Source organism: Pavona decussata, unplaced genomic scaffold (assembly GCF_977016875.1).
Source record: "Pavona decussata unplaced genomic scaffold, jaPavDecu1.1 SCAFFOLD_161, whole genome shotgun sequence".
In the NCBI taxonomy this organism is placed as follows: Eukaryota; Metazoa; Cnidaria; class Anthozoa; order Scleractinia; family Agariciidae; genus Pavona; species Pavona decussata.
In genome coordinates, this window is record NW_028145572.1 from 3,242,635 (window position 1) to 3,260,523 (window position 17,889).

Here is a 17,889-nt window from a genome sequence, read left to right on the forward strand (position 1 = left end):
TGATGTCACGCACGCTATGTCACACTTGTCATCAAGATGGCTTCCAGAGGTGTTGTGCTTCAAAGAATGCGATTGACGTTTTTGAAGCGTTTTGAGCCCATGAAATTCGAAACACGGTGAGTAAAATCAAACACACGCGATTATGGAGGAATATTCAAGTCATAACCTTAAATTGGTCTTAAATTTTCTGGGAAAAAAGTAACTTTAAGCAACCGTAAGCTTATATAATGTAAGCTTTTAAACTTACAAGGTAAGGGTTAGCTGTTTACACTAAGTGGATTGTGCGTCGACCCCTTTATGGTCCTTATCAGATACGGTTTCTGAAACATCAACGAGAAACATATGATTTACAACTACTCACCACTCAGGTTCTGCCCTTCTATCATATTTAGAAGTTTACTGTTTGATAGCCTGCGTAGCAGTCATTTCCGTTTCCTTCAAGCCAAGCAGGGTAATCGCGCGAGGGCATTGGGCAAAAAGGAGCAAAAAAGTAGGAGCGGGGGGGGGGGGGGAGGGGCGGGGAAGGAAAGGAAACGCCTGCTGCTGAGCCCAGACATTTTACTGAACGCCCCCAAATAACTTCGCTCCCTTCCCCGCCCCTCCCCCCGCTCCTACTTTTTTGCTCCTTTTTGCCCAATGCCCTCGCACGATTACCCTGCTTGGCTTGAAGGAAACGGAAACGACTGCTACGCAGGCTGACTGTTTGAAATTGTCGTAATCTATTGTTAATTATTATTATTATTATTATTATTATTGTTATTATTATTATTATTGAGATCTTGATTGATTGATAGATGCTGTTGTAGGCACCCAGCAATGTGCAGCAATCTACCAACATCAGACATATCGATCTCTCCATATATTTGGAAAACACATAATTGGCCCATTTTAAATATTTATGCAATAATAATTATGCCATAATTTAAAATGGGCCAATTATGTAAGGGTTATTGCATTTGAATTGTTCATTTTATGTCTTTTATTTATAACCCAGGAACACAGGGCAGAGCCTAGGACCGTTATTTAAACAGATCAGAACTTATCCACCCATCAAATTATGTTACCTTAGAGAGGGGTTTGGGGTGGGTGGGTTAGGGAGGCATGGATGGGGGCATTTCATTAAAAATTTGTGAGAAAGTTCACTTAAATGGCCAAAAGCAACAGTAATATATTGTCAGTTTTTATATATGTATTAAGGTGATTGAGATGCACAACTTTTCAACTCGGCAGGGGTACACACAGCTTAAGTGCCATAAGAGTGATTATTTCAAGGTCCCTATGTTCAGGCAACACGTCAAATGAGTGGCAAAATATCCTGGATTATTGGTTTGGTCCAGGAGCACAAAGCAAGTGGTTTCATGGAGGACCACAGGTGGATGTGGAAATAAGAGAAAAATTTGGATTCATGGTGAGTTCGTAATCTGGAGCCTACTAAGTCTGTAGTGGAGAGAGATGAAAGGTTGGAATTGGCTGATATAAACAAAGAGCGTGGAAGAAACTGGGAGATAAGGGAGAAGGAACTGCAAGAAAATTGGCAACAAGGTGGAAGAAATAAATGGACAATAACTGCTGCACAATAATTGGCAATATCCAACTGAAAAAAGAAGCAGGAGCAAGGAAAAGGAAAGGACAGGAACAGGAAAGAACAGGGAGGGTTAATGGAATGGAAAGACCATCCCACCCCCCCCCCTCCCACCAATCCCCATTCCCTTTGCTCTATCCCCACCTCCAGTAGATGCAAATTGTTCTCTCAACAGACCATCCAATAAAATGTTAATGCCTCTAGATCTTCAGGTTAAATGAAGTGCTCACTATTCTTTTGCATAATTAATTGATGTGACTTTCATTAATGGTTTCCCAGAAAGTAGAAGTTCACAAAAGTTACTAGTCTAGTTTAATTTAATTACAGATCGGAAAACTCATTTTGTGTGCTGTCTACAAACACTGCTGCCTTTCACCTTTCAGAGAAATAAATAATCATCCCTTCAGCAAATTTTGTTTTTTTGGTCACGCATAGTCACCCTACAGGTGTTGTTATTCTCTGCAGGTTGACAAAGCCCTCCAAGGAGATCTCAAGGAGTGGGAGAATGATCCTAAGCCATCATTAGCCTTAATTATACTGACTGATCAGTTTACCAGGAGTATTTTCAGGGTAATTTGTATTTGCCTCATCAGAAATTTGGAAAAAAAAGTGTGGACCTCAAGATTAATTTCCCTTAGCCTGCACAGTCGGTGCAAGAGTTGAATTGTTGGGTTTTGACGGACAACAAGGTTCTCGTTCAACAACAACAGCAACAATTTAACAACTCTGTGCTTCTTTAGATCAGCGGCTGATGGTCTGTATGGTGAAACATAACAATGAGCTAAGGTGGAAAAGATCTGCAGCAAGTTTTCCTACCAGTTTGGTATTGGCTATAGTGTGGTGTATGAGTTCAAAACAAGAATAGACAATGGATGTACGTATTTTAGGTGGCCGATTGGAATATGTTAGCCCAAATTTAAGGATGTTGAGCTGCTCCGGCATTACAGATTGTGTAAGGACATATTGGTGACTGTGAGATGTGGAGGGAAGAACGGTGTTGCACATGAGATTCTTGAGTTTCTTCTGATGTGTCTTGATGACATTCATTGACTTTCAGTTGGTGACATTGCATAACAATGCCTGTTTGAGTATCAAATTCAGTAAGAATTTAACCAAAGGAGTGCCCTAACCCTTCAGCATTCAGCTTGGCTCCCTTCCCACTAATTCAGCCACTTAAGGGCTAAGTGAAGGGGCTGCCCATGAACATTTTTAGGCTAACTTTCAAATTTAATAATCCTATTCTAATTCAAAGTAACGTTTGCTTTTTACCAGAATACTGCCAAAGCTTTTTCAGGAGATCCCATGGCCAGGTATATTGCTGGAAAGGTGGGCAGTTATTTTCATGAACACTTTTGCCAATCCATTTGTAATAAATCTGATATCATTGGCTAATAATTTAGTCAAACTAATCACTTATTTGCATTTTCCTTTTTAGTTTATTGAAGGAAAAACTCACAATCACCTTGAACTTCCATATGCTGAGAGGAGCTTTACATATCTCCCATTCGAACACAGTGAAGACAAAGATGATCAGGTGAGTGCCAGGAAAGGGAAATGGGGGTCAAGAAGAAAAAGGAGGGAAGGAGAAGTTAGGCAGAGGGTGAAGTACCCCCTACCCAGACACTCTTTGTGCTCATCACACATTCTCCCCCTGCATGGGAAGAATGCGTGATGAGCCCGTAAGAGCGTCCCTGTATAAGGAGGCTAAGGTGGGAATGAAGGTTTATAGTGATGATGAGGCGATGTTAGATCTTGAAATAATAACAAACACCTGACAAATACATCTCTAGGGGGGGAGGGGGGGTTGGGTCAAGTGTGGCAGATTTAGAGAGTTCCAATTAGGTGCTTAGGGGTAACCTCAATGTATTGTATTTTTGACACATGTCCACTGAGAGGTAAATATTTTGCTTTGGAATTCTATTCTTGGTTACCTGCTTACCTCATTCAACAGTTCTACTGGTAACATACCACTTTTCACCATGAAGAAAACTAGCAAGACCCACGTTATTGGAAGAGGGTTGGGACTTTAGTGCAAAAGAAAGATGGATAAATTGATATGGGGGCTGGTAGTTGATATCATACCCTCAATTACCATCACGTTTATCTTGTGCCATACGGGTCCCCTGTTTATGTATAGGTCATGTGAAAAAATCTCATATGGTAGTTAAATTCTTGTTATTTCTGTCAAGGAATTATCAGTGAATTTAACCTCCAAGATGCTAGAAGATTTTAAAGATACAGAGTACGAAGAGATGGCCAAATGGAACAAGGAGTTTGCTATCAGACACAAGGTAATTAAAGCTGAGCCCATCAGTTCATCAAACTATTTAAAAATTAGTGTATTTTTCATAACTTTACAGACTGCATCCTTTGAATTTGAAGTAGTACATGTATATGTTGTCCAGGGTTTGCTAAGGATAACTTTGGACTCCACAGTCACCAAAGAAAGAGTCTAGATATACAAAAGAGGGTTGGTTTCTGAACAAGCTGTGGTGCTGCATTGATGGGTTTTTTCAACAGAGTTGATAACTAAAGGTAATTTCGCTAACTGTAAAGAGATTTGTGAAAGTGGTCATGCTTTTGAGTGTTAGGCCTTCATCAGAGCAAATCAAGAAAGAGTATGTTCATGGATGAGTTTACGATGCACATTATTAAAAAAGTTAACACCAAATCATTTCCTTTGCAGGAGGTCATAGACATGTTTGGAAGATATCCACAACGGAACAAAGCATTAGGAAGAAAAAACACACCAGCAGAAGAAGAATTTCTAAAGAACATTCCTGATCGCTATAAGTGGTGATCATCAACATTATAGACAAAAAAGGCCTGCAGGGAAGAGGACTAAAAAAGTGCTCAGATTTCAGCTTCAAAATACAGATAAAACTGAAAGCCTGTATCAGTCTATTTAAGAGTAAATATATAAAGAAGTGAGCAATGCATTACATTGTCATTTAAATAAAGCCACTTTAGGGTATTAGAACTGCCACAACAGTGAATAGTTTTATCTGCCTTGATTTTTAAAATCATTAATATGCAGCAGTTTCCTATTTTATTCTATTGTGCTTGCATTTATTTATTTCTTCAAATTTTTGGAGGTATTAGTACTGCTACATTACAACTCTAGGATCTGAATTGAACAAGGTTATGTATGTATGCATGTCAGTACAAACTACATTCAGTGTATAGTTACTAACAAATGGTTGAGTGATTTTACATAATGCTGTCAGCTGCAGCAATAACTGTTTGATTTAATTGTTTTATGGGTGCTGTAAAACCTCTCAACAGGATGAGAAAGATGGAAAAAACTACCAGGAGCTGAACTAAAGTTTTTGTTGTGTTTGCTTCTGCTGTCTGTAAAATGAGTCAAAATAATTAGACATTAATTTGACATAAGTGAGACATACTGACAGTGCAGGCCAGAATACCAAGGGGTTTTGCCTACAAAATTGTGCACCACACACAAAAATATTGTTTGTCATCTTTTATTGAGATCCTCTCCTCAAAGAACCCTACCTTGTACAATTACCATATTGATTCGATCTACTTACTGAGGTGCGAGCTAAAGGTAGCTAAAGGGAGGGTGGTTATGGGTGGGGCACTTATAGGTAGTTTGCATTGCTGCCATGTTGGTGGACAAAACAAAAGAAATTTTTTTTATATAGTTTGCATAAAAATGGAAGTTAACTCCGACAGGAGGAAAATCTTATTGTTCCTGTACACCAACATGGCTGTCATGACATCACATGCAAACCATCTTGAAATTGACATAAACTTCAGATCGGAATAAGCACTTTAAGGAACAATAACTTACAGAAACTGTGACACTTCCAACTTTCTGTAACAAAACTTAGAATAGCATTTGCTTTCCTTTTCAAGCCAATATCTTAAATAGTTATTAATAATCTATTATTTTCAGATGAGATAGTAGAAGATCAAAATTAATTCACTTCAACAAAGAAGCTGAATGATAATGGTGATTTGTGATGCCATACTTCAAGGGACTGTTAATTGAAATAGCTCGGCACTCATTAAAATGAGAAAATGATCACCTAAGGGGGTGCACTTCTAAGCACTTACAAGAAAAGGCACTTGAAAGAAAGGACTGCTTATTGGAGGTAGGGTATTAAATTAAATCATTACCTTTGGATAATCTCCCTCTTGATTTTTACTAAAATAATAACTTACATCTGCCTTTACTTCCTCTTGGGACCAAACATTTCAACCCCAAGAAGTTTTAGTTGTTTTATATGTTTCTTCATCTGTGCTTAATCTATCCCAAACAGTTGCTGAACAATAGTTAAAATGTCTCAGTGCTAGTAATAGAACACAAGAATCCCAACAACCATGAACAGTTGATGCCCATACAGCATGACATTTTGCCAGTTCAGCTCACCACCATCTTCAGTAACAGTCTCACTGCAAAGTAGTCCAGGGCTCCAGGCCGACTTTTTTCCAGACTTTATCTCCCATGTATGTGAAATCCTCCTCAAAACGATACGCGTATGACCATCCAAAAAAGTAAAATATGCATACAGTTCACGGTCGTTAAGTTACTTAAAAATTGCTACATCATAAGTTAAAGTTGATGTTCAGATATGAGACGATCACTGTTGACAAGTCCCTGAATACTACTGTCTATTTAGCCAGTAGTGACTGTCCAGTCATCTCTTGTGGAATAGGCAGACCCATGACATCCAGGACAGTAGTTGCCACATCACAAAGCGCTGCATTGTGAGTGATTTCCTTAAACTTGAGTCCACCAGTCATGATGAGGGGAACTGACAACAGCAAAACAAAAAAAAGAAACGACATCAATTTTGTACAAATCACATGTACCTTCTCATGAATGCTTGCTACTGAGTTGCATGTGTAAGAATGAAAAATAATTAATGTAGAAGTAAAAATATAATGTCAAGTGTCGTGAACATTTGTGAATCTGTTCCACATTGATTGCAGCTGTATTTCTTGAATGCTACCCCAATTTCATCGAAGTCTTGTTTCTAGATAGTTGTTCATTTCTGTGGAAACTCAGTCAGTTCAAAATATACATGTATGTTGCCATTTGGTTTGTAGAATAGATGGATAAACTTGAGTTTATCATCAGGCTCCTAATGCCCTACTGGGGAAAATGTGTTTCCGTTCAAGTCATGTTGCGACAGCCTCCATTGAGAAGTAAACTAATACCACAAAGGAATCATGTTTCTTTCTTTGAGACTTGTAATGTTCCAAGACTACCAGGGTACTGAGTAGGAAACAAGTGTACAACTACAACCAAAGCTTTGAGATTGTTGTGGTTACTGAGTGTATATATAATAAAGAAAAGTTTCAGTACAAGAGTGGAGTTTCTATACTACATGGATGTACCTCTGTTTGTTGTGTGAGCTGTATGAGGTCCTCCCTTTTCACTGTACATCTGTTCCGCATTACCGTGATCAGCCGTAATCATCAATACATAACCAGTCTCTTCACAAGTTTTGAAGATCTCCCCAATTGCCTTATCTAAGACAACAAGAAGTTAATTAATGACAATCGGAGGCCACAGACTAGAAAACCTTGTAAATGTAAACATTGTTACTGCAGTGTAAAGTGCTGTTTGGTATGTTTGTGTGTGCACTCGACTTTTCAAGTCTTGTTGCAGAAAAAGGTTTGAAAAAAAAATTGGTAGAATTTTTGTCTCTAAGGAGACAATCTTTGACTTCTGCAACAGATGCTGCTGTGTGTGTGAAATGAAACACTAATCTACCAAAGATGTTCATGAATACATGTACACGTCTGGCATTCAATTAGAGTTTCTTGCAAGTCAAAATCTGTTTTTCTCCTGTCAGGCACAGTGTATTACCTGACACTAATATAACAAAAACAAACAAACCAAAATGGGCTTCCAAGAGCAGAACAAAGAACATCCATAAATTCTACATTCCATTGTGTGCATACAATACTAAGTTCCACACTTCCAACATACCGGTGGCTTCACAGCCCTTGACCGCTGGTTCATATTTGCCTGTGTGACCAACCATGTCAGGTGGAGCAAAATTGCACATCACAAATGGGTACTGGCCACTCTTAACAGCTTTACAAACCTGCAAACAGATAATACGTAAAAAGAGTTAGTGGCAGACTGAGGTAATACAAAACTAAAGGCAGGTTGGTTGGTTTGTATGTTAAGTGCCACAGGCAGACCACACAGGCTCAGCTTAGAGCAAAATCACTAGCAGTATTATCTTTGATCTCTCCCCCTGAATCTGATGCAGGCCAGGGATCCCCCCCCCCCTCTCCTCCGTAGAGGTTCTATGGGGTGAATTAGGAGAAATCTGCGGGGCACAGTGGGTGCAGGTGCAAATTACAACAGATAGATTGAGTGGTCATCTCAGCTGTTCCGCCAGCGCCCCCCCCCCCCCCCAAAAAAAAAAAAATAAAAAATAAAACACCTCTCTTTGAGCCTTTGCATAGGGGAGAGGGGGTCCCAATAATTTTCTTAGGTTTTCAAAGTAGTTCCTGGTACTCATTTATACACCTGGCCCCGGTTGACTTCAAAGAGCGGATTATTACATGTATACATGATTGTATAGTATAGTTTTATTGTTAAATTTATAGTTTATGTACATTTTTAGTATATTCTAATATAAATTAATACATCAATATTATTATTGTATATCCAAGGGAAAAATCGCTATCCAGTGGACAAAATGTACTCAATACATTTTATCAGCTGGATAGCGACTTATCTGCTGGATAAAGTTATCCGCTCTTTGAACAGCTGGGGCCTGGATAGAGAGCAACAACGTGGAGTAACTTTCCTTGTCTAAAGAAACATTGCCAAGAGAGGAGTCACTCTTGAAAGACCTTGTGAATAAAGTTTTTAACAACATTCTTTCCACTTCACCTCTTGACCCACTCCCTCTGCACTCATCTCAGGTTTTAGGTCATATGTTGCTACTTTAGGTGATGGCACCATGGACCTAGTTTCACCTTCAAACTGCCTCTCTACTCCACCATTAAAGAAGAATGTCACATGTGCATACTTTTCAGTCTCTGTCCAGGGAAAATACATAACAGTTATTATTAACTGATAAAATAATTTTTTTTTTCATTTGACCTGCAAACACTGGTTTACTTGTTTGTACCAGGCAATGAGCAAAGTGAGTCACTGAGAAGATGCATGGAGCCACTTGATCTGTTAGACTGCTTGCTAGCATACTTCACTGTCACGTCACTGATTTGGCCTCGTGGAAATGACTAAATATATACACCACCTTTATTTAAACCTTGGATTTACAGAGTAGCTGTAGAAGCTAATATCTCCAAGAAAAGAAAACTGAAGAGGAAATAAACTTAATGATATATACAAACCCAAAAATAAAACTGAAAAGTATCCACTTGCAGTTAAATCACCTACCAGCACAGTGGAACTGAGGGACATTCTGAGTTGATAACCACTCAGCAAGAACATTTTTTGGAACCACAGGAGGAAATAACATGGAAAAAGGAAATTCCTTCTTGTATTGAGTCATGGTAATTTGATGCTGAAAAACAGAGGGTATGAAACATTGCTCAAGTAAAATATGATTATTTTACAAACTATAATAATTTAGGTAAAACTCAGCAACACCTGTATAGATGTAGGTTAGACTACACTCGTCTGGCTGATGCAACTTACATGTCAGTAACCCTCTGGCGTTTGTAGCCTGAAACAACTGATAGTTTTACTACCGTCCTCTGAATGAGATGCTTTCAGAACATTCCCAAAAAAATTTGCCTGCCTGTGAAAACACTCTTACAATCGTTTTGTACCCAGCCTTGCAGAGTTTTAAAAGACTAATACCACAAACTACTTGGCTAATATCAAACATTCATTCAGTGAATTCACTTCTTGCATAATTTCAAGAAGTATGATGTAAAAGTTCTACAGCTAGACCTACATAATTATGAACTCAGATGTAGCCATACAAACTGCTGAACACTCTTTTAAGTGAACATATTCTCTAATATTGTTATTAATGATCTACTTACAAGATTTTTTGGTATAACATCTGTCTCAAAGGGAGGTTTTATTCCAAAAGCTTCATTAATTTCCCTCATTCTGTCGGAACGGAAGTCAATAAAACAGAGGGTATCTCCATCTGTACACAATAAAAAATAATTTACTCTTATGACGTTTACATGTAAATGCTAATAATTTTGGTAACTAAATGATTTTTTTCCATTATTTTGTAAATGTTTGATCATTCCATCATTTCACACTGTAGATTAATTTCAATGTGTGGCTCCACAAAATATTCTTCCCTCCCCCAAAGAAGGTCGGCATTGGAAATTCTCAGAGGTGGGTGGTGGGACACAATATAAGTGGAAGTTTTTAAAGGAAATGTATGAAGCTAAAATGGAATTTCCAAAAGGGTGGAGGCCAGGGTCCAAACCAAAACAAGCTTCTGTGAAAGGGGTATGAAAATTTTCCAGGACCACACAATACAATTCCTTGATCCTTTAAGCTAGAAGGGTCTGTGGAGTTCTCGCACACAGTCTCACTACCTCCACTCCTGAAGATTATGATGAAGTGACACTGTCCAAATCTGCTTCTCACCTTACTGTGATTAATAAATACCACTAACCAATCAGTAATGGACTGTTACTAATAGTATAATTATATGTCATTTCATAACCAGTTTTGAATGCGTACTAACCTTTCACTCTTCCTTCAGGATCTACAATGATAGGTTTGAGAAACTCATCTGTCTCATGTTTATCACCTTGGGCTTCATATCGACCCTTGATAACCTGTTCAATAGTGAATGGAAGGTGAAGGCTTTTATTGGTTGACACTAAGCAAAGAGCTAAAGACCTGAGCCAAATTATATCAAAATCAATTATAGAAACCAAGAGTAGTGAAACAACAACTCAATTCTTTTCAACTGAACATAAACATTATTTTATAATGTTGACTTGATAAAACTAATATTAGAACTGTTATTTCTAGTACTGACAGTAACTGCTATTTGAGCATCAGTGCTAGATTTCAAACAGTAATTATTATTGTCAAGGCAAAAGGATTCAATATGCATTTACCAAGTTTTTTGACAAGTCAAATCTCCATTCAACAGCATGGAAATCACCATTTTAATCTCGACTTTTTTTTAGCAACAGTTGACTTAATATCCTGGATATTGGGGCAGTTGTGAATCACATTCCAACTAAGGGGTAATCTGTATTGCAGTTCAAGTATCCCATTTCAAAACAAACAGGGTGGATGAAGGGAAATTCTTGCATAAGATGATTTTTCCACTATTGTTTGTTTTTTTAAAAAAAATGTATAGCAGCTGGGAAATTGTAAATACTGGATTATTGAATTAAATTGTCACAGACAGGGCAATTCTGTTTTGGATTCCACAAAACAATTAAAAGAAAGCTTATCAAGCAACTGATAGCATTTGAACCATACCTCAATGATTTTATCTGGTGTGGTAACTTCACCCTTCCCTTGAACCAAGGCCTCATAAGCAATCTTTATTCTTTCCCAGCGCTTATCACGATCCATAGCATAATAGCGACCAACAACAGTTGCAAGGGATCCATAATTGACTTCTTTAAGTTTCTTTAAGACTTGTTCCACGTATGTTACTGAAAAGAATAAAACACCATCATTCCATAACTTTGCTGATTTAATTGGGCACAATTTTATTGCACCGGTATCTGAATTAACATGGATTCACAGTTGTAAAGGACATGCAAATATATAACAAATATTCAGGACATAACTTGCTATATACATGTACCTGTAGTTAGCATGTTGTCATACAATAAAATTTACATAACAAAATAGAAAATAATATTAAAAAATATAATAATAATAATAATAATAATAATAATAATAGGATACGAGGTGCACCAGTATAATATTATCATGGATGTGCTAGGCGGCTGGTTGAATGACGAAAGAGACAGAGATTAGTGTGCGATCACTGGTTGGGCGAAAGACTACTCAAGTCCTAGAGAGAATGCAGAAGGCAGTTTTATCGGCGACGCTGAACATTGCAAGAACTTTCAAAGTAGTAACATGATAATGTTTTATTATACCAAGATTGATAGACCAGCCATGAATAGACCAGCTATGACTTTTATACATTTTTAAATATAGACTATGACTTTTATATATTTTTATCTATTTTATATTTTTTATACATGTATATATATTAAATTTTTTATTATTGATTTATTCACGTGCTATTTTAAGGCTCACAGGTTACACTACGTGCCCTGATATGAGGTGCTTTCTTATACTGTGCATACAGATAGTTTTACTGCGCATAATTTTAACACCATTTCAAACTGTCTTCAGTGATCAGATCGGATAGTGACACCATGGCTATAATATCAGCAATTTTGGGATTTCACAATGACAACACTTACAAAAAATATTTGTGCCTACATGCTAAAATAGACTCTAGATGATAACTTGATCTGTAACAGTCAGGTGCTTGCATGTATTTTTGCCCCTTTGGAAAAAGATGGCTTCAGAATTCCCAATATTTAAAGTGGCCAATGAGCAACTGTATATCAAATCCTGCCGGATTATATATAATACCTGTCTAGGTAATTAAAGTAAATGGCATTCTTGAGTTGTCTCCTTTCTCATCATTGGATTGCTTGGATGATTATCAGGGCTTGTAGCAATTGGCTTGCAGTGTTGTGGCATCCCTACCTGTACCTTTTTTTTCATCTTACCTTGTATTCACAGTACCCTCCCTGGTGAAGCTACATTGTACTAAAATAAAATAAATAAATAAATAAATACTGTATTCACCTCCACTGGTTGGGGATGTATCTCTACCATCAGAGAAAAACTGAATGAAACACTTTGGAACACCAAGTTCTTTAGCTGCGTCAATCAAGGATTCTAAATGAGTAATGTGTGAATGTACACCGCCATCACTGACCTGAACATGAAGTAAAAAATAAATATTAAATAAATAAAACACTAATTTAACTTACAAGAGTACATTCTCAAGGAAATGTTCACCACTGTACTCCTTCTTGTAAATAAGGTTTTGTGGTGTAAAGCATACAAGTGTACAGTGTAAATGTTGTAGGTTAAAATGAATCCCAGGATTTCAACCTAGGTTGATCTGTATTTTCCTTTGTTTCAGATGTAAATTACGCAACCTTAACAAAGGAAAATACAAATCAACCAAGGTTGAAATAATTAAATTAACCTGGATTCATTTTAACCTACAACATAAACATAACACTATCCTATACAAAAATGGATTTTCCCATCGTAATTGGTAACTCACCAAACCCAGATAATGAAGCCTTCCGTTACCAGCCTTTGCTCTCTCTGCTGCATCAGCCAAAACTTCATTTTTTGCAAACTCCTTGTTATCTGACGTCATGTTAATTCTCACAATATCCTGTTGAATAACAAACAAAAAATCAGCAAGTATAATCAATACAGGTACAGGTGTGTATGCACATGTAGGTTTTATTGGTTAGAACTATGGATAAATCCAGATACACCAAGACTGAAAGTGTTTGACACAAATCATTTATTAATACCATTGATCATGATCAATTTTCCTGCAAAGAGTACATAGCCTCACCCAGAATGTTGCTGGCTTTATGAAAAACAGTAACTATTGCCTCTAACATGGATCTACAGGTATTTAGGAAATATGCTTCATCTATTAGAAGTTTAACCGTGTATTCCTGTATGCTACAAAATGATCTTTTATTTTGGTATGCAAACATGGACATCCTAAGGACAAAATATCTAGAACAAGAATGACTAAGAGGCAAGGATTTTTTTTGATTTTTATTCCAAGCATCAAGTCATAAGTTACCTGGTAAAGAACTCTCCCTGCTCCAATGTTCAGATGCCCTACTTCACTATTACCCATAAGCCCTGCAGGTAAGCCAACTGACAAACCAGAAGCATCAAGGGTGGTGTAAGCATTGTTTTGTCCAGAACAAAACCCATCCATGACTGGGACTGAGGCATTGGCAATAGCATTACCTACGACAAAAAAAGAAAACAGCATGGCATCTTACTGGCGGATGCACAATCTGCGAGCCAGCGAGGCATGCGAGACATACGAGGCAGTTGTGCGAGGCACTCAGGTTAGCCTAAAAAACACTCGGGTTTCCCTAAAAAGCACTCTGGTTGGCCTAAATAGCACTCAGGTTAGCTTAAATAGCTCCCCGGTTAGCTTAACGGTTAGCATTTATGTTGGGGGTTGTTCATGCCTCGCATGCCTCGCATGTTTTGTTCATGCCTCGCACGTCTGCCCCGCATGCCTCGCTGGCTTGCATATTGTTTACACTCCATCTAATGTATTGCATGGGATTGAATTCCTTGAAAAAAAAGAATACTGTATTTGAGAATTTGAAAGAAAAAGGCCAGCCAGGAATAATTATAATGATATTACTCACAGCTTGACAATTATTTTGTACATGTACATTTGTACATTTGAAGAGCTTTACTGTGAACTACTAATAATTTACGTAAATACTCCAAGAGTGAGCATAGCCCAGTGGATTGACATTGAAGGAAAGAGGAAAGTCCTATCACAGCTGTGTCTTTGGGTATTTGGCAATAATATGTGACACAGAATTATATTGACCAGAATTATATTGAATGTGTGATACAGGATTATCATTAGAAGACCTCCCAATAAACCTTATTCCCTTCATTGTTTTGTTGCCCCATTACAGATCATGTGACCGTCATACTCTAGGGGGAGGTCTCTTTTAGAATGAAATGTATGAAAAGTTGGTTCGCCCTGGGTAGCTTGGGTAAGCAAGTGACCCTTCTACACAAGACAAGTTCACCCTATACAAACAGAACCAAGGAAGTGTTGCAAAATATACAAGTAAATGTCGAGGAAAAGGTTGTTGTTGTTGTTTATCGTGGTTGATACAAGTGTACTATCATTTGTCTCATGATGTAGTCAAATCAAGTCAAGATATTTGTGTAGATACGCTTAGCTTTAGTGAGACAGCTCACCAGCTAGTTTTCAGGTATTACACATGAAGATAAAATTAAAATAACTAAACATCATGGCTAATTATACAAGTAACTAGAATAATAAAACTAACATCTATTCACATACAAATAAAAATCACAATGAGTAAATTTCGCGAGATGAGATAAGAGCAATATTATTTGTACTATGGCGATGGATGGGTATAAAGTTGTTGATCATAGTAAGCCTGACAAGTCCAATGTAGTCACTTGAGATGAAAATCGCGACGTTTCGACAGCTTACTGCTAGTCTTCATCAGGTGATGAGGTAGACTGATTACACGGCATAAGATTGGCTGTGATTGGTGCATTTCAATCCTCCTCTCATCGTGAGACAAAAGATTATACATTTTATTATTATTATTATTATTATTATTATTATTATTATTATAATTATTATTATTATTATTATAATTTATACAAGGTTATCAGGTAAAGCTATAAAAAAAGTTTATATATTCTGTATTCTTTATAGCTCTTCTATGTCTGGAAAAACAACATGGGCTTCCCCTTTTAATAAAAAATTTAATGTTAGAGACCCAAGAAGCATTGGTGTAAATACAACAAGGCAATCATAACCAGTTTCATAAATATTGAAAATAATTCGTGATTTTGTCACGCTGTGTCACGCAACGTTAAACAAGGGACTCTCCTGCAAGCGAAAAAATTTATACCCACACAATACAAAATTATGTATTCATTTGAAACATGGATACAAATAACAAAAAAGTTCCAAATTCATAGCAGACGGTTCAGTGACAACTTGATACTATGATGGAAAAAATCACAGATAGCAAGATGACAAGATGATCGAACACATTTCATGCGATCAAGCTTGTTAGACTTCCCGAAACTGAGTCCGTTGTACTCATAAATTTCCTTTAAAATACAACATATTCACGTTTGAAAATGGTTGAATGCATCACGAGACCTTTCAAAATTTATACAGAAAAAAGGAAGACTTAAATTCTTGGCGCGCCATGGAGTTCTCAACTGGTCAATACAACACAAACTATAATTACCTTCTTTGTTTTCTGAAATACCCCAGCCATCGATGACAATCAAACAAACTTTTCTATTTACTTGAGCCATGAGGAATGAAGAGTTAACCGGCAAAAGTACTCCTCTTTCACAATATCAGCTCCTAGCCTGGCCAAAGGCCGGTCACGTCATGCATCTCCCAGTGCATGATTGTTAATTCCACGCACGCACAGAGTTATTGCCTGATTTCATACCGTGGGGGTCTGGGTACGAGTCTGTGTATTATGGGTTATGGGACTCAACACCCACATAGCCGGAAAGAGCACATCAAACTTTACAACATCCTCAAGTTTGGTGTTAATCAAGCTAATATTAGGAAAGATAGCCATTCAAAAACTCCAAATTGTACTAAGAAATGTATGGAGTTCCATACATTTCTTAGTAAAATTTGGAGTTTTTGAATGGCTATCTTTCCTAATATTAGCTTGATTAACACCAAACTTGAGGATGTTGTAAAGTGCGGTGTGCTCTTTCCGGCTATGTGGGTGTTGAGTCCCATAACCCATAATACACAGACTCGTACCCAGACCCCCACGGTATGAAGTCAGACAATGGGGGAAAGGCTCTCTCAGTCTGTCACTTCTTTTTTTGGTTGGTTGATTGTTTGTATTTTGTTTTTTTTTGCTTTCCGCGCTAGTTTTGACCCCATGTTTTTCCATATCAGAATTGTTACAGATAAATGAAGAATTTTTCACGAACGGTGAAGGAATGTAGTTACAAGAAACAGACAGAAGGGGGTTTTCATACTAAGTGAATCAGCCATATCAGTTTCACATAGGATCACTGTAATGACCTGTTGTATCAAAGGAACAAAGTAAGTCAACGTGTAAAAGCAAGGTATAACGTGTATGTGAAAATATGGTTCACCGGCGAGGTTTCGAATCCCGGTCTCCTGCATTCAAGGCAGACGTGATAACCGCTACACTGGAGAGATTTAGCTTCGGCTAACGCCAAACGTTCTAAAATGCATAAACTTGTGTTTCTCGTACTCACTTCTCTCTTTTTCGTGTTTGCTTGATAGTCTCAATACCTGTCGCCGACTGGGTGGAGATAAGCTTAAACCAAAAAAGCTTCATTGTTTTTCATCAAAGAGAAAATTTCAGCCTGGCGTTTGCCGTTTGCCGTAAACGCGATGCTAAATCTCTCTACTTATATACTACAGATGAACCCAGACGAATCCACAGTGACAGCGGACGAAATGGTACAGCTTACTCTCATTGCATCACGGGGTCGCTAACTAACGCTAGGGAGCGTAATTCTCAGAACATTCAATTCTAATTATGAGGGATATACATTACAGTACAACCGGATTTGATGTTCATACCGAATAGAGGGTCCGTAACAACAGTTGCCAGGTCGAGCCAGGACTTTCACTACTGTCTGTAACTCAACGGGTTGTCAACTATACGAATTATACGGCTACGTGTCTGCCTGAAACTGAGCATACCGCATCAAAGGCGTTTCCATACACATTTGTCTAACCATGGACTGTTTTGTTGTTGTTGTTGTTTGTTTGTTTGTTTGTTTTACAGAAAAGAAGAAGAAGAAGAAGAAGAAGAAGAAGAAGAAGAAGAAGAAGAAGAAGAAGAAGAAGAAGAAGAAGAAGGAGAAGAAGAAGAAGAAGAAGAAAAAGAAAAGAAAGAGCTAAACATTCACGACTGAGAGCAAGTAATAGACAACTAAACTTCAGACCACATAACGAGTGACAGGGAAGGAAGAAATAATTTCGTAAAAAAAAAAAAAAACAATCTTGAATCACAGTGATGAGATACCCCATTTTTAAAAGTCTTTTCCTAAGTCGGAGCTCACGTTTGAGGCCCAATACCTGGCGAGCACTGAGTCTAGATTGCAAGCATTCCGTTTCTAAATGATCGAGCGGGCGAATTAAGAGAAAACCAAATTGGAGCGAAAGACCCTTTCCCCAAGCTCTGTTGCGCTTTTTGCAGGTTTCGGTCTCGCTGATTTCACGTCTTTACGTTCTTTTAGCTCTCTCAATTGCCTATCCAATCTTCTATCTCATCAATAAGTTAATGGCTGCAGTCACATCTGGGCTACTAACTATAGGGGATAACTATAGTTAGCTATTTCGGTAATGTGACCGCTTCTCTGTTCGCTCTAACTATAGTTATACCCAAGCAGGGTATATCTTAAGTTTACAAAAAAAGAACCAATCAGAATGTGACAATTCTTTTTGCACGTGCGAGATGAGCATTATAAATACAGTCATTTCAACTAACGTTGTCGGTTCAAAGCA

General features: G+C 37.7%; 2 protein-coding genes across 3 annotated transcripts; one reads left to right on the forward strand and one right to left on the reverse strand.

Moving 5' to 3' along the window:
* The first annotated feature begins 5 nt into the window (after positions 1 to 5).
* On the forward strand, positions 6 to 4,806 carry LOC146464831 (uncharacterized). Of its 2 annotated transcripts, none has more exons than XM_085129631.1 (7): positions 6 to 116; positions 1,231 to 1,408; positions 2,048 to 2,152; positions 2,855 to 2,908; positions 3,018 to 3,116; positions 3,772 to 3,873; positions 4,269 to 4,806. In XM_085129631.1, exons 1-7 carry the CDS (start codon positions 37 to 39, stop codon positions 4,380 to 4,382), a joined length of 732 nt encoding a protein of 243 aa, XP_084985757.1. In that variant the 5' UTR covers positions 6 to 36; the 3' UTR covers positions 4,383 to 4,806. The 2 variants fall into 2 exon arrangements, with proteins under 2 accessions (XP_084985757.1, XP_084985756.1); XM_085129630.1 differs by having other exon boundaries at positions 6 to 115; positions 1,227 to 1,408.
* Positions 4,807 to 5,731: 925 nt separating this feature from the next.
* On the reverse strand, positions 5,732 to 15,772 carry LOC146464832 (2,3-bisphosphoglycerate-independent phosphoglycerate mutase-like). The gene is made up of 12 exons (XM_085129635.1): positions 15,617 to 15,772; positions 13,414 to 13,586; positions 12,868 to 12,984; positions 12,378 to 12,510; positions 11,016 to 11,194; positions 10,261 to 10,354; positions 9,593 to 9,702; positions 8,979 to 9,105; positions 8,466 to 8,614; positions 7,545 to 7,662; positions 6,947 to 7,081; positions 5,732 to 6,360 (listed from the first exon to the last, which is right to left on the reverse strand). Exons 1-12 carry the CDS (start codon positions 15,684 to 15,686, stop codon positions 6,218 to 6,220), a joined length of 1,548 nt encoding a protein of 515 aa, XP_084985761.1. The 5' UTR covers positions 15,687 to 15,772; the 3' UTR covers positions 5,732 to 6,217.
* Between the last annotated feature and the right edge of the window lie 2,117 nt (positions 15,773 to 17,889).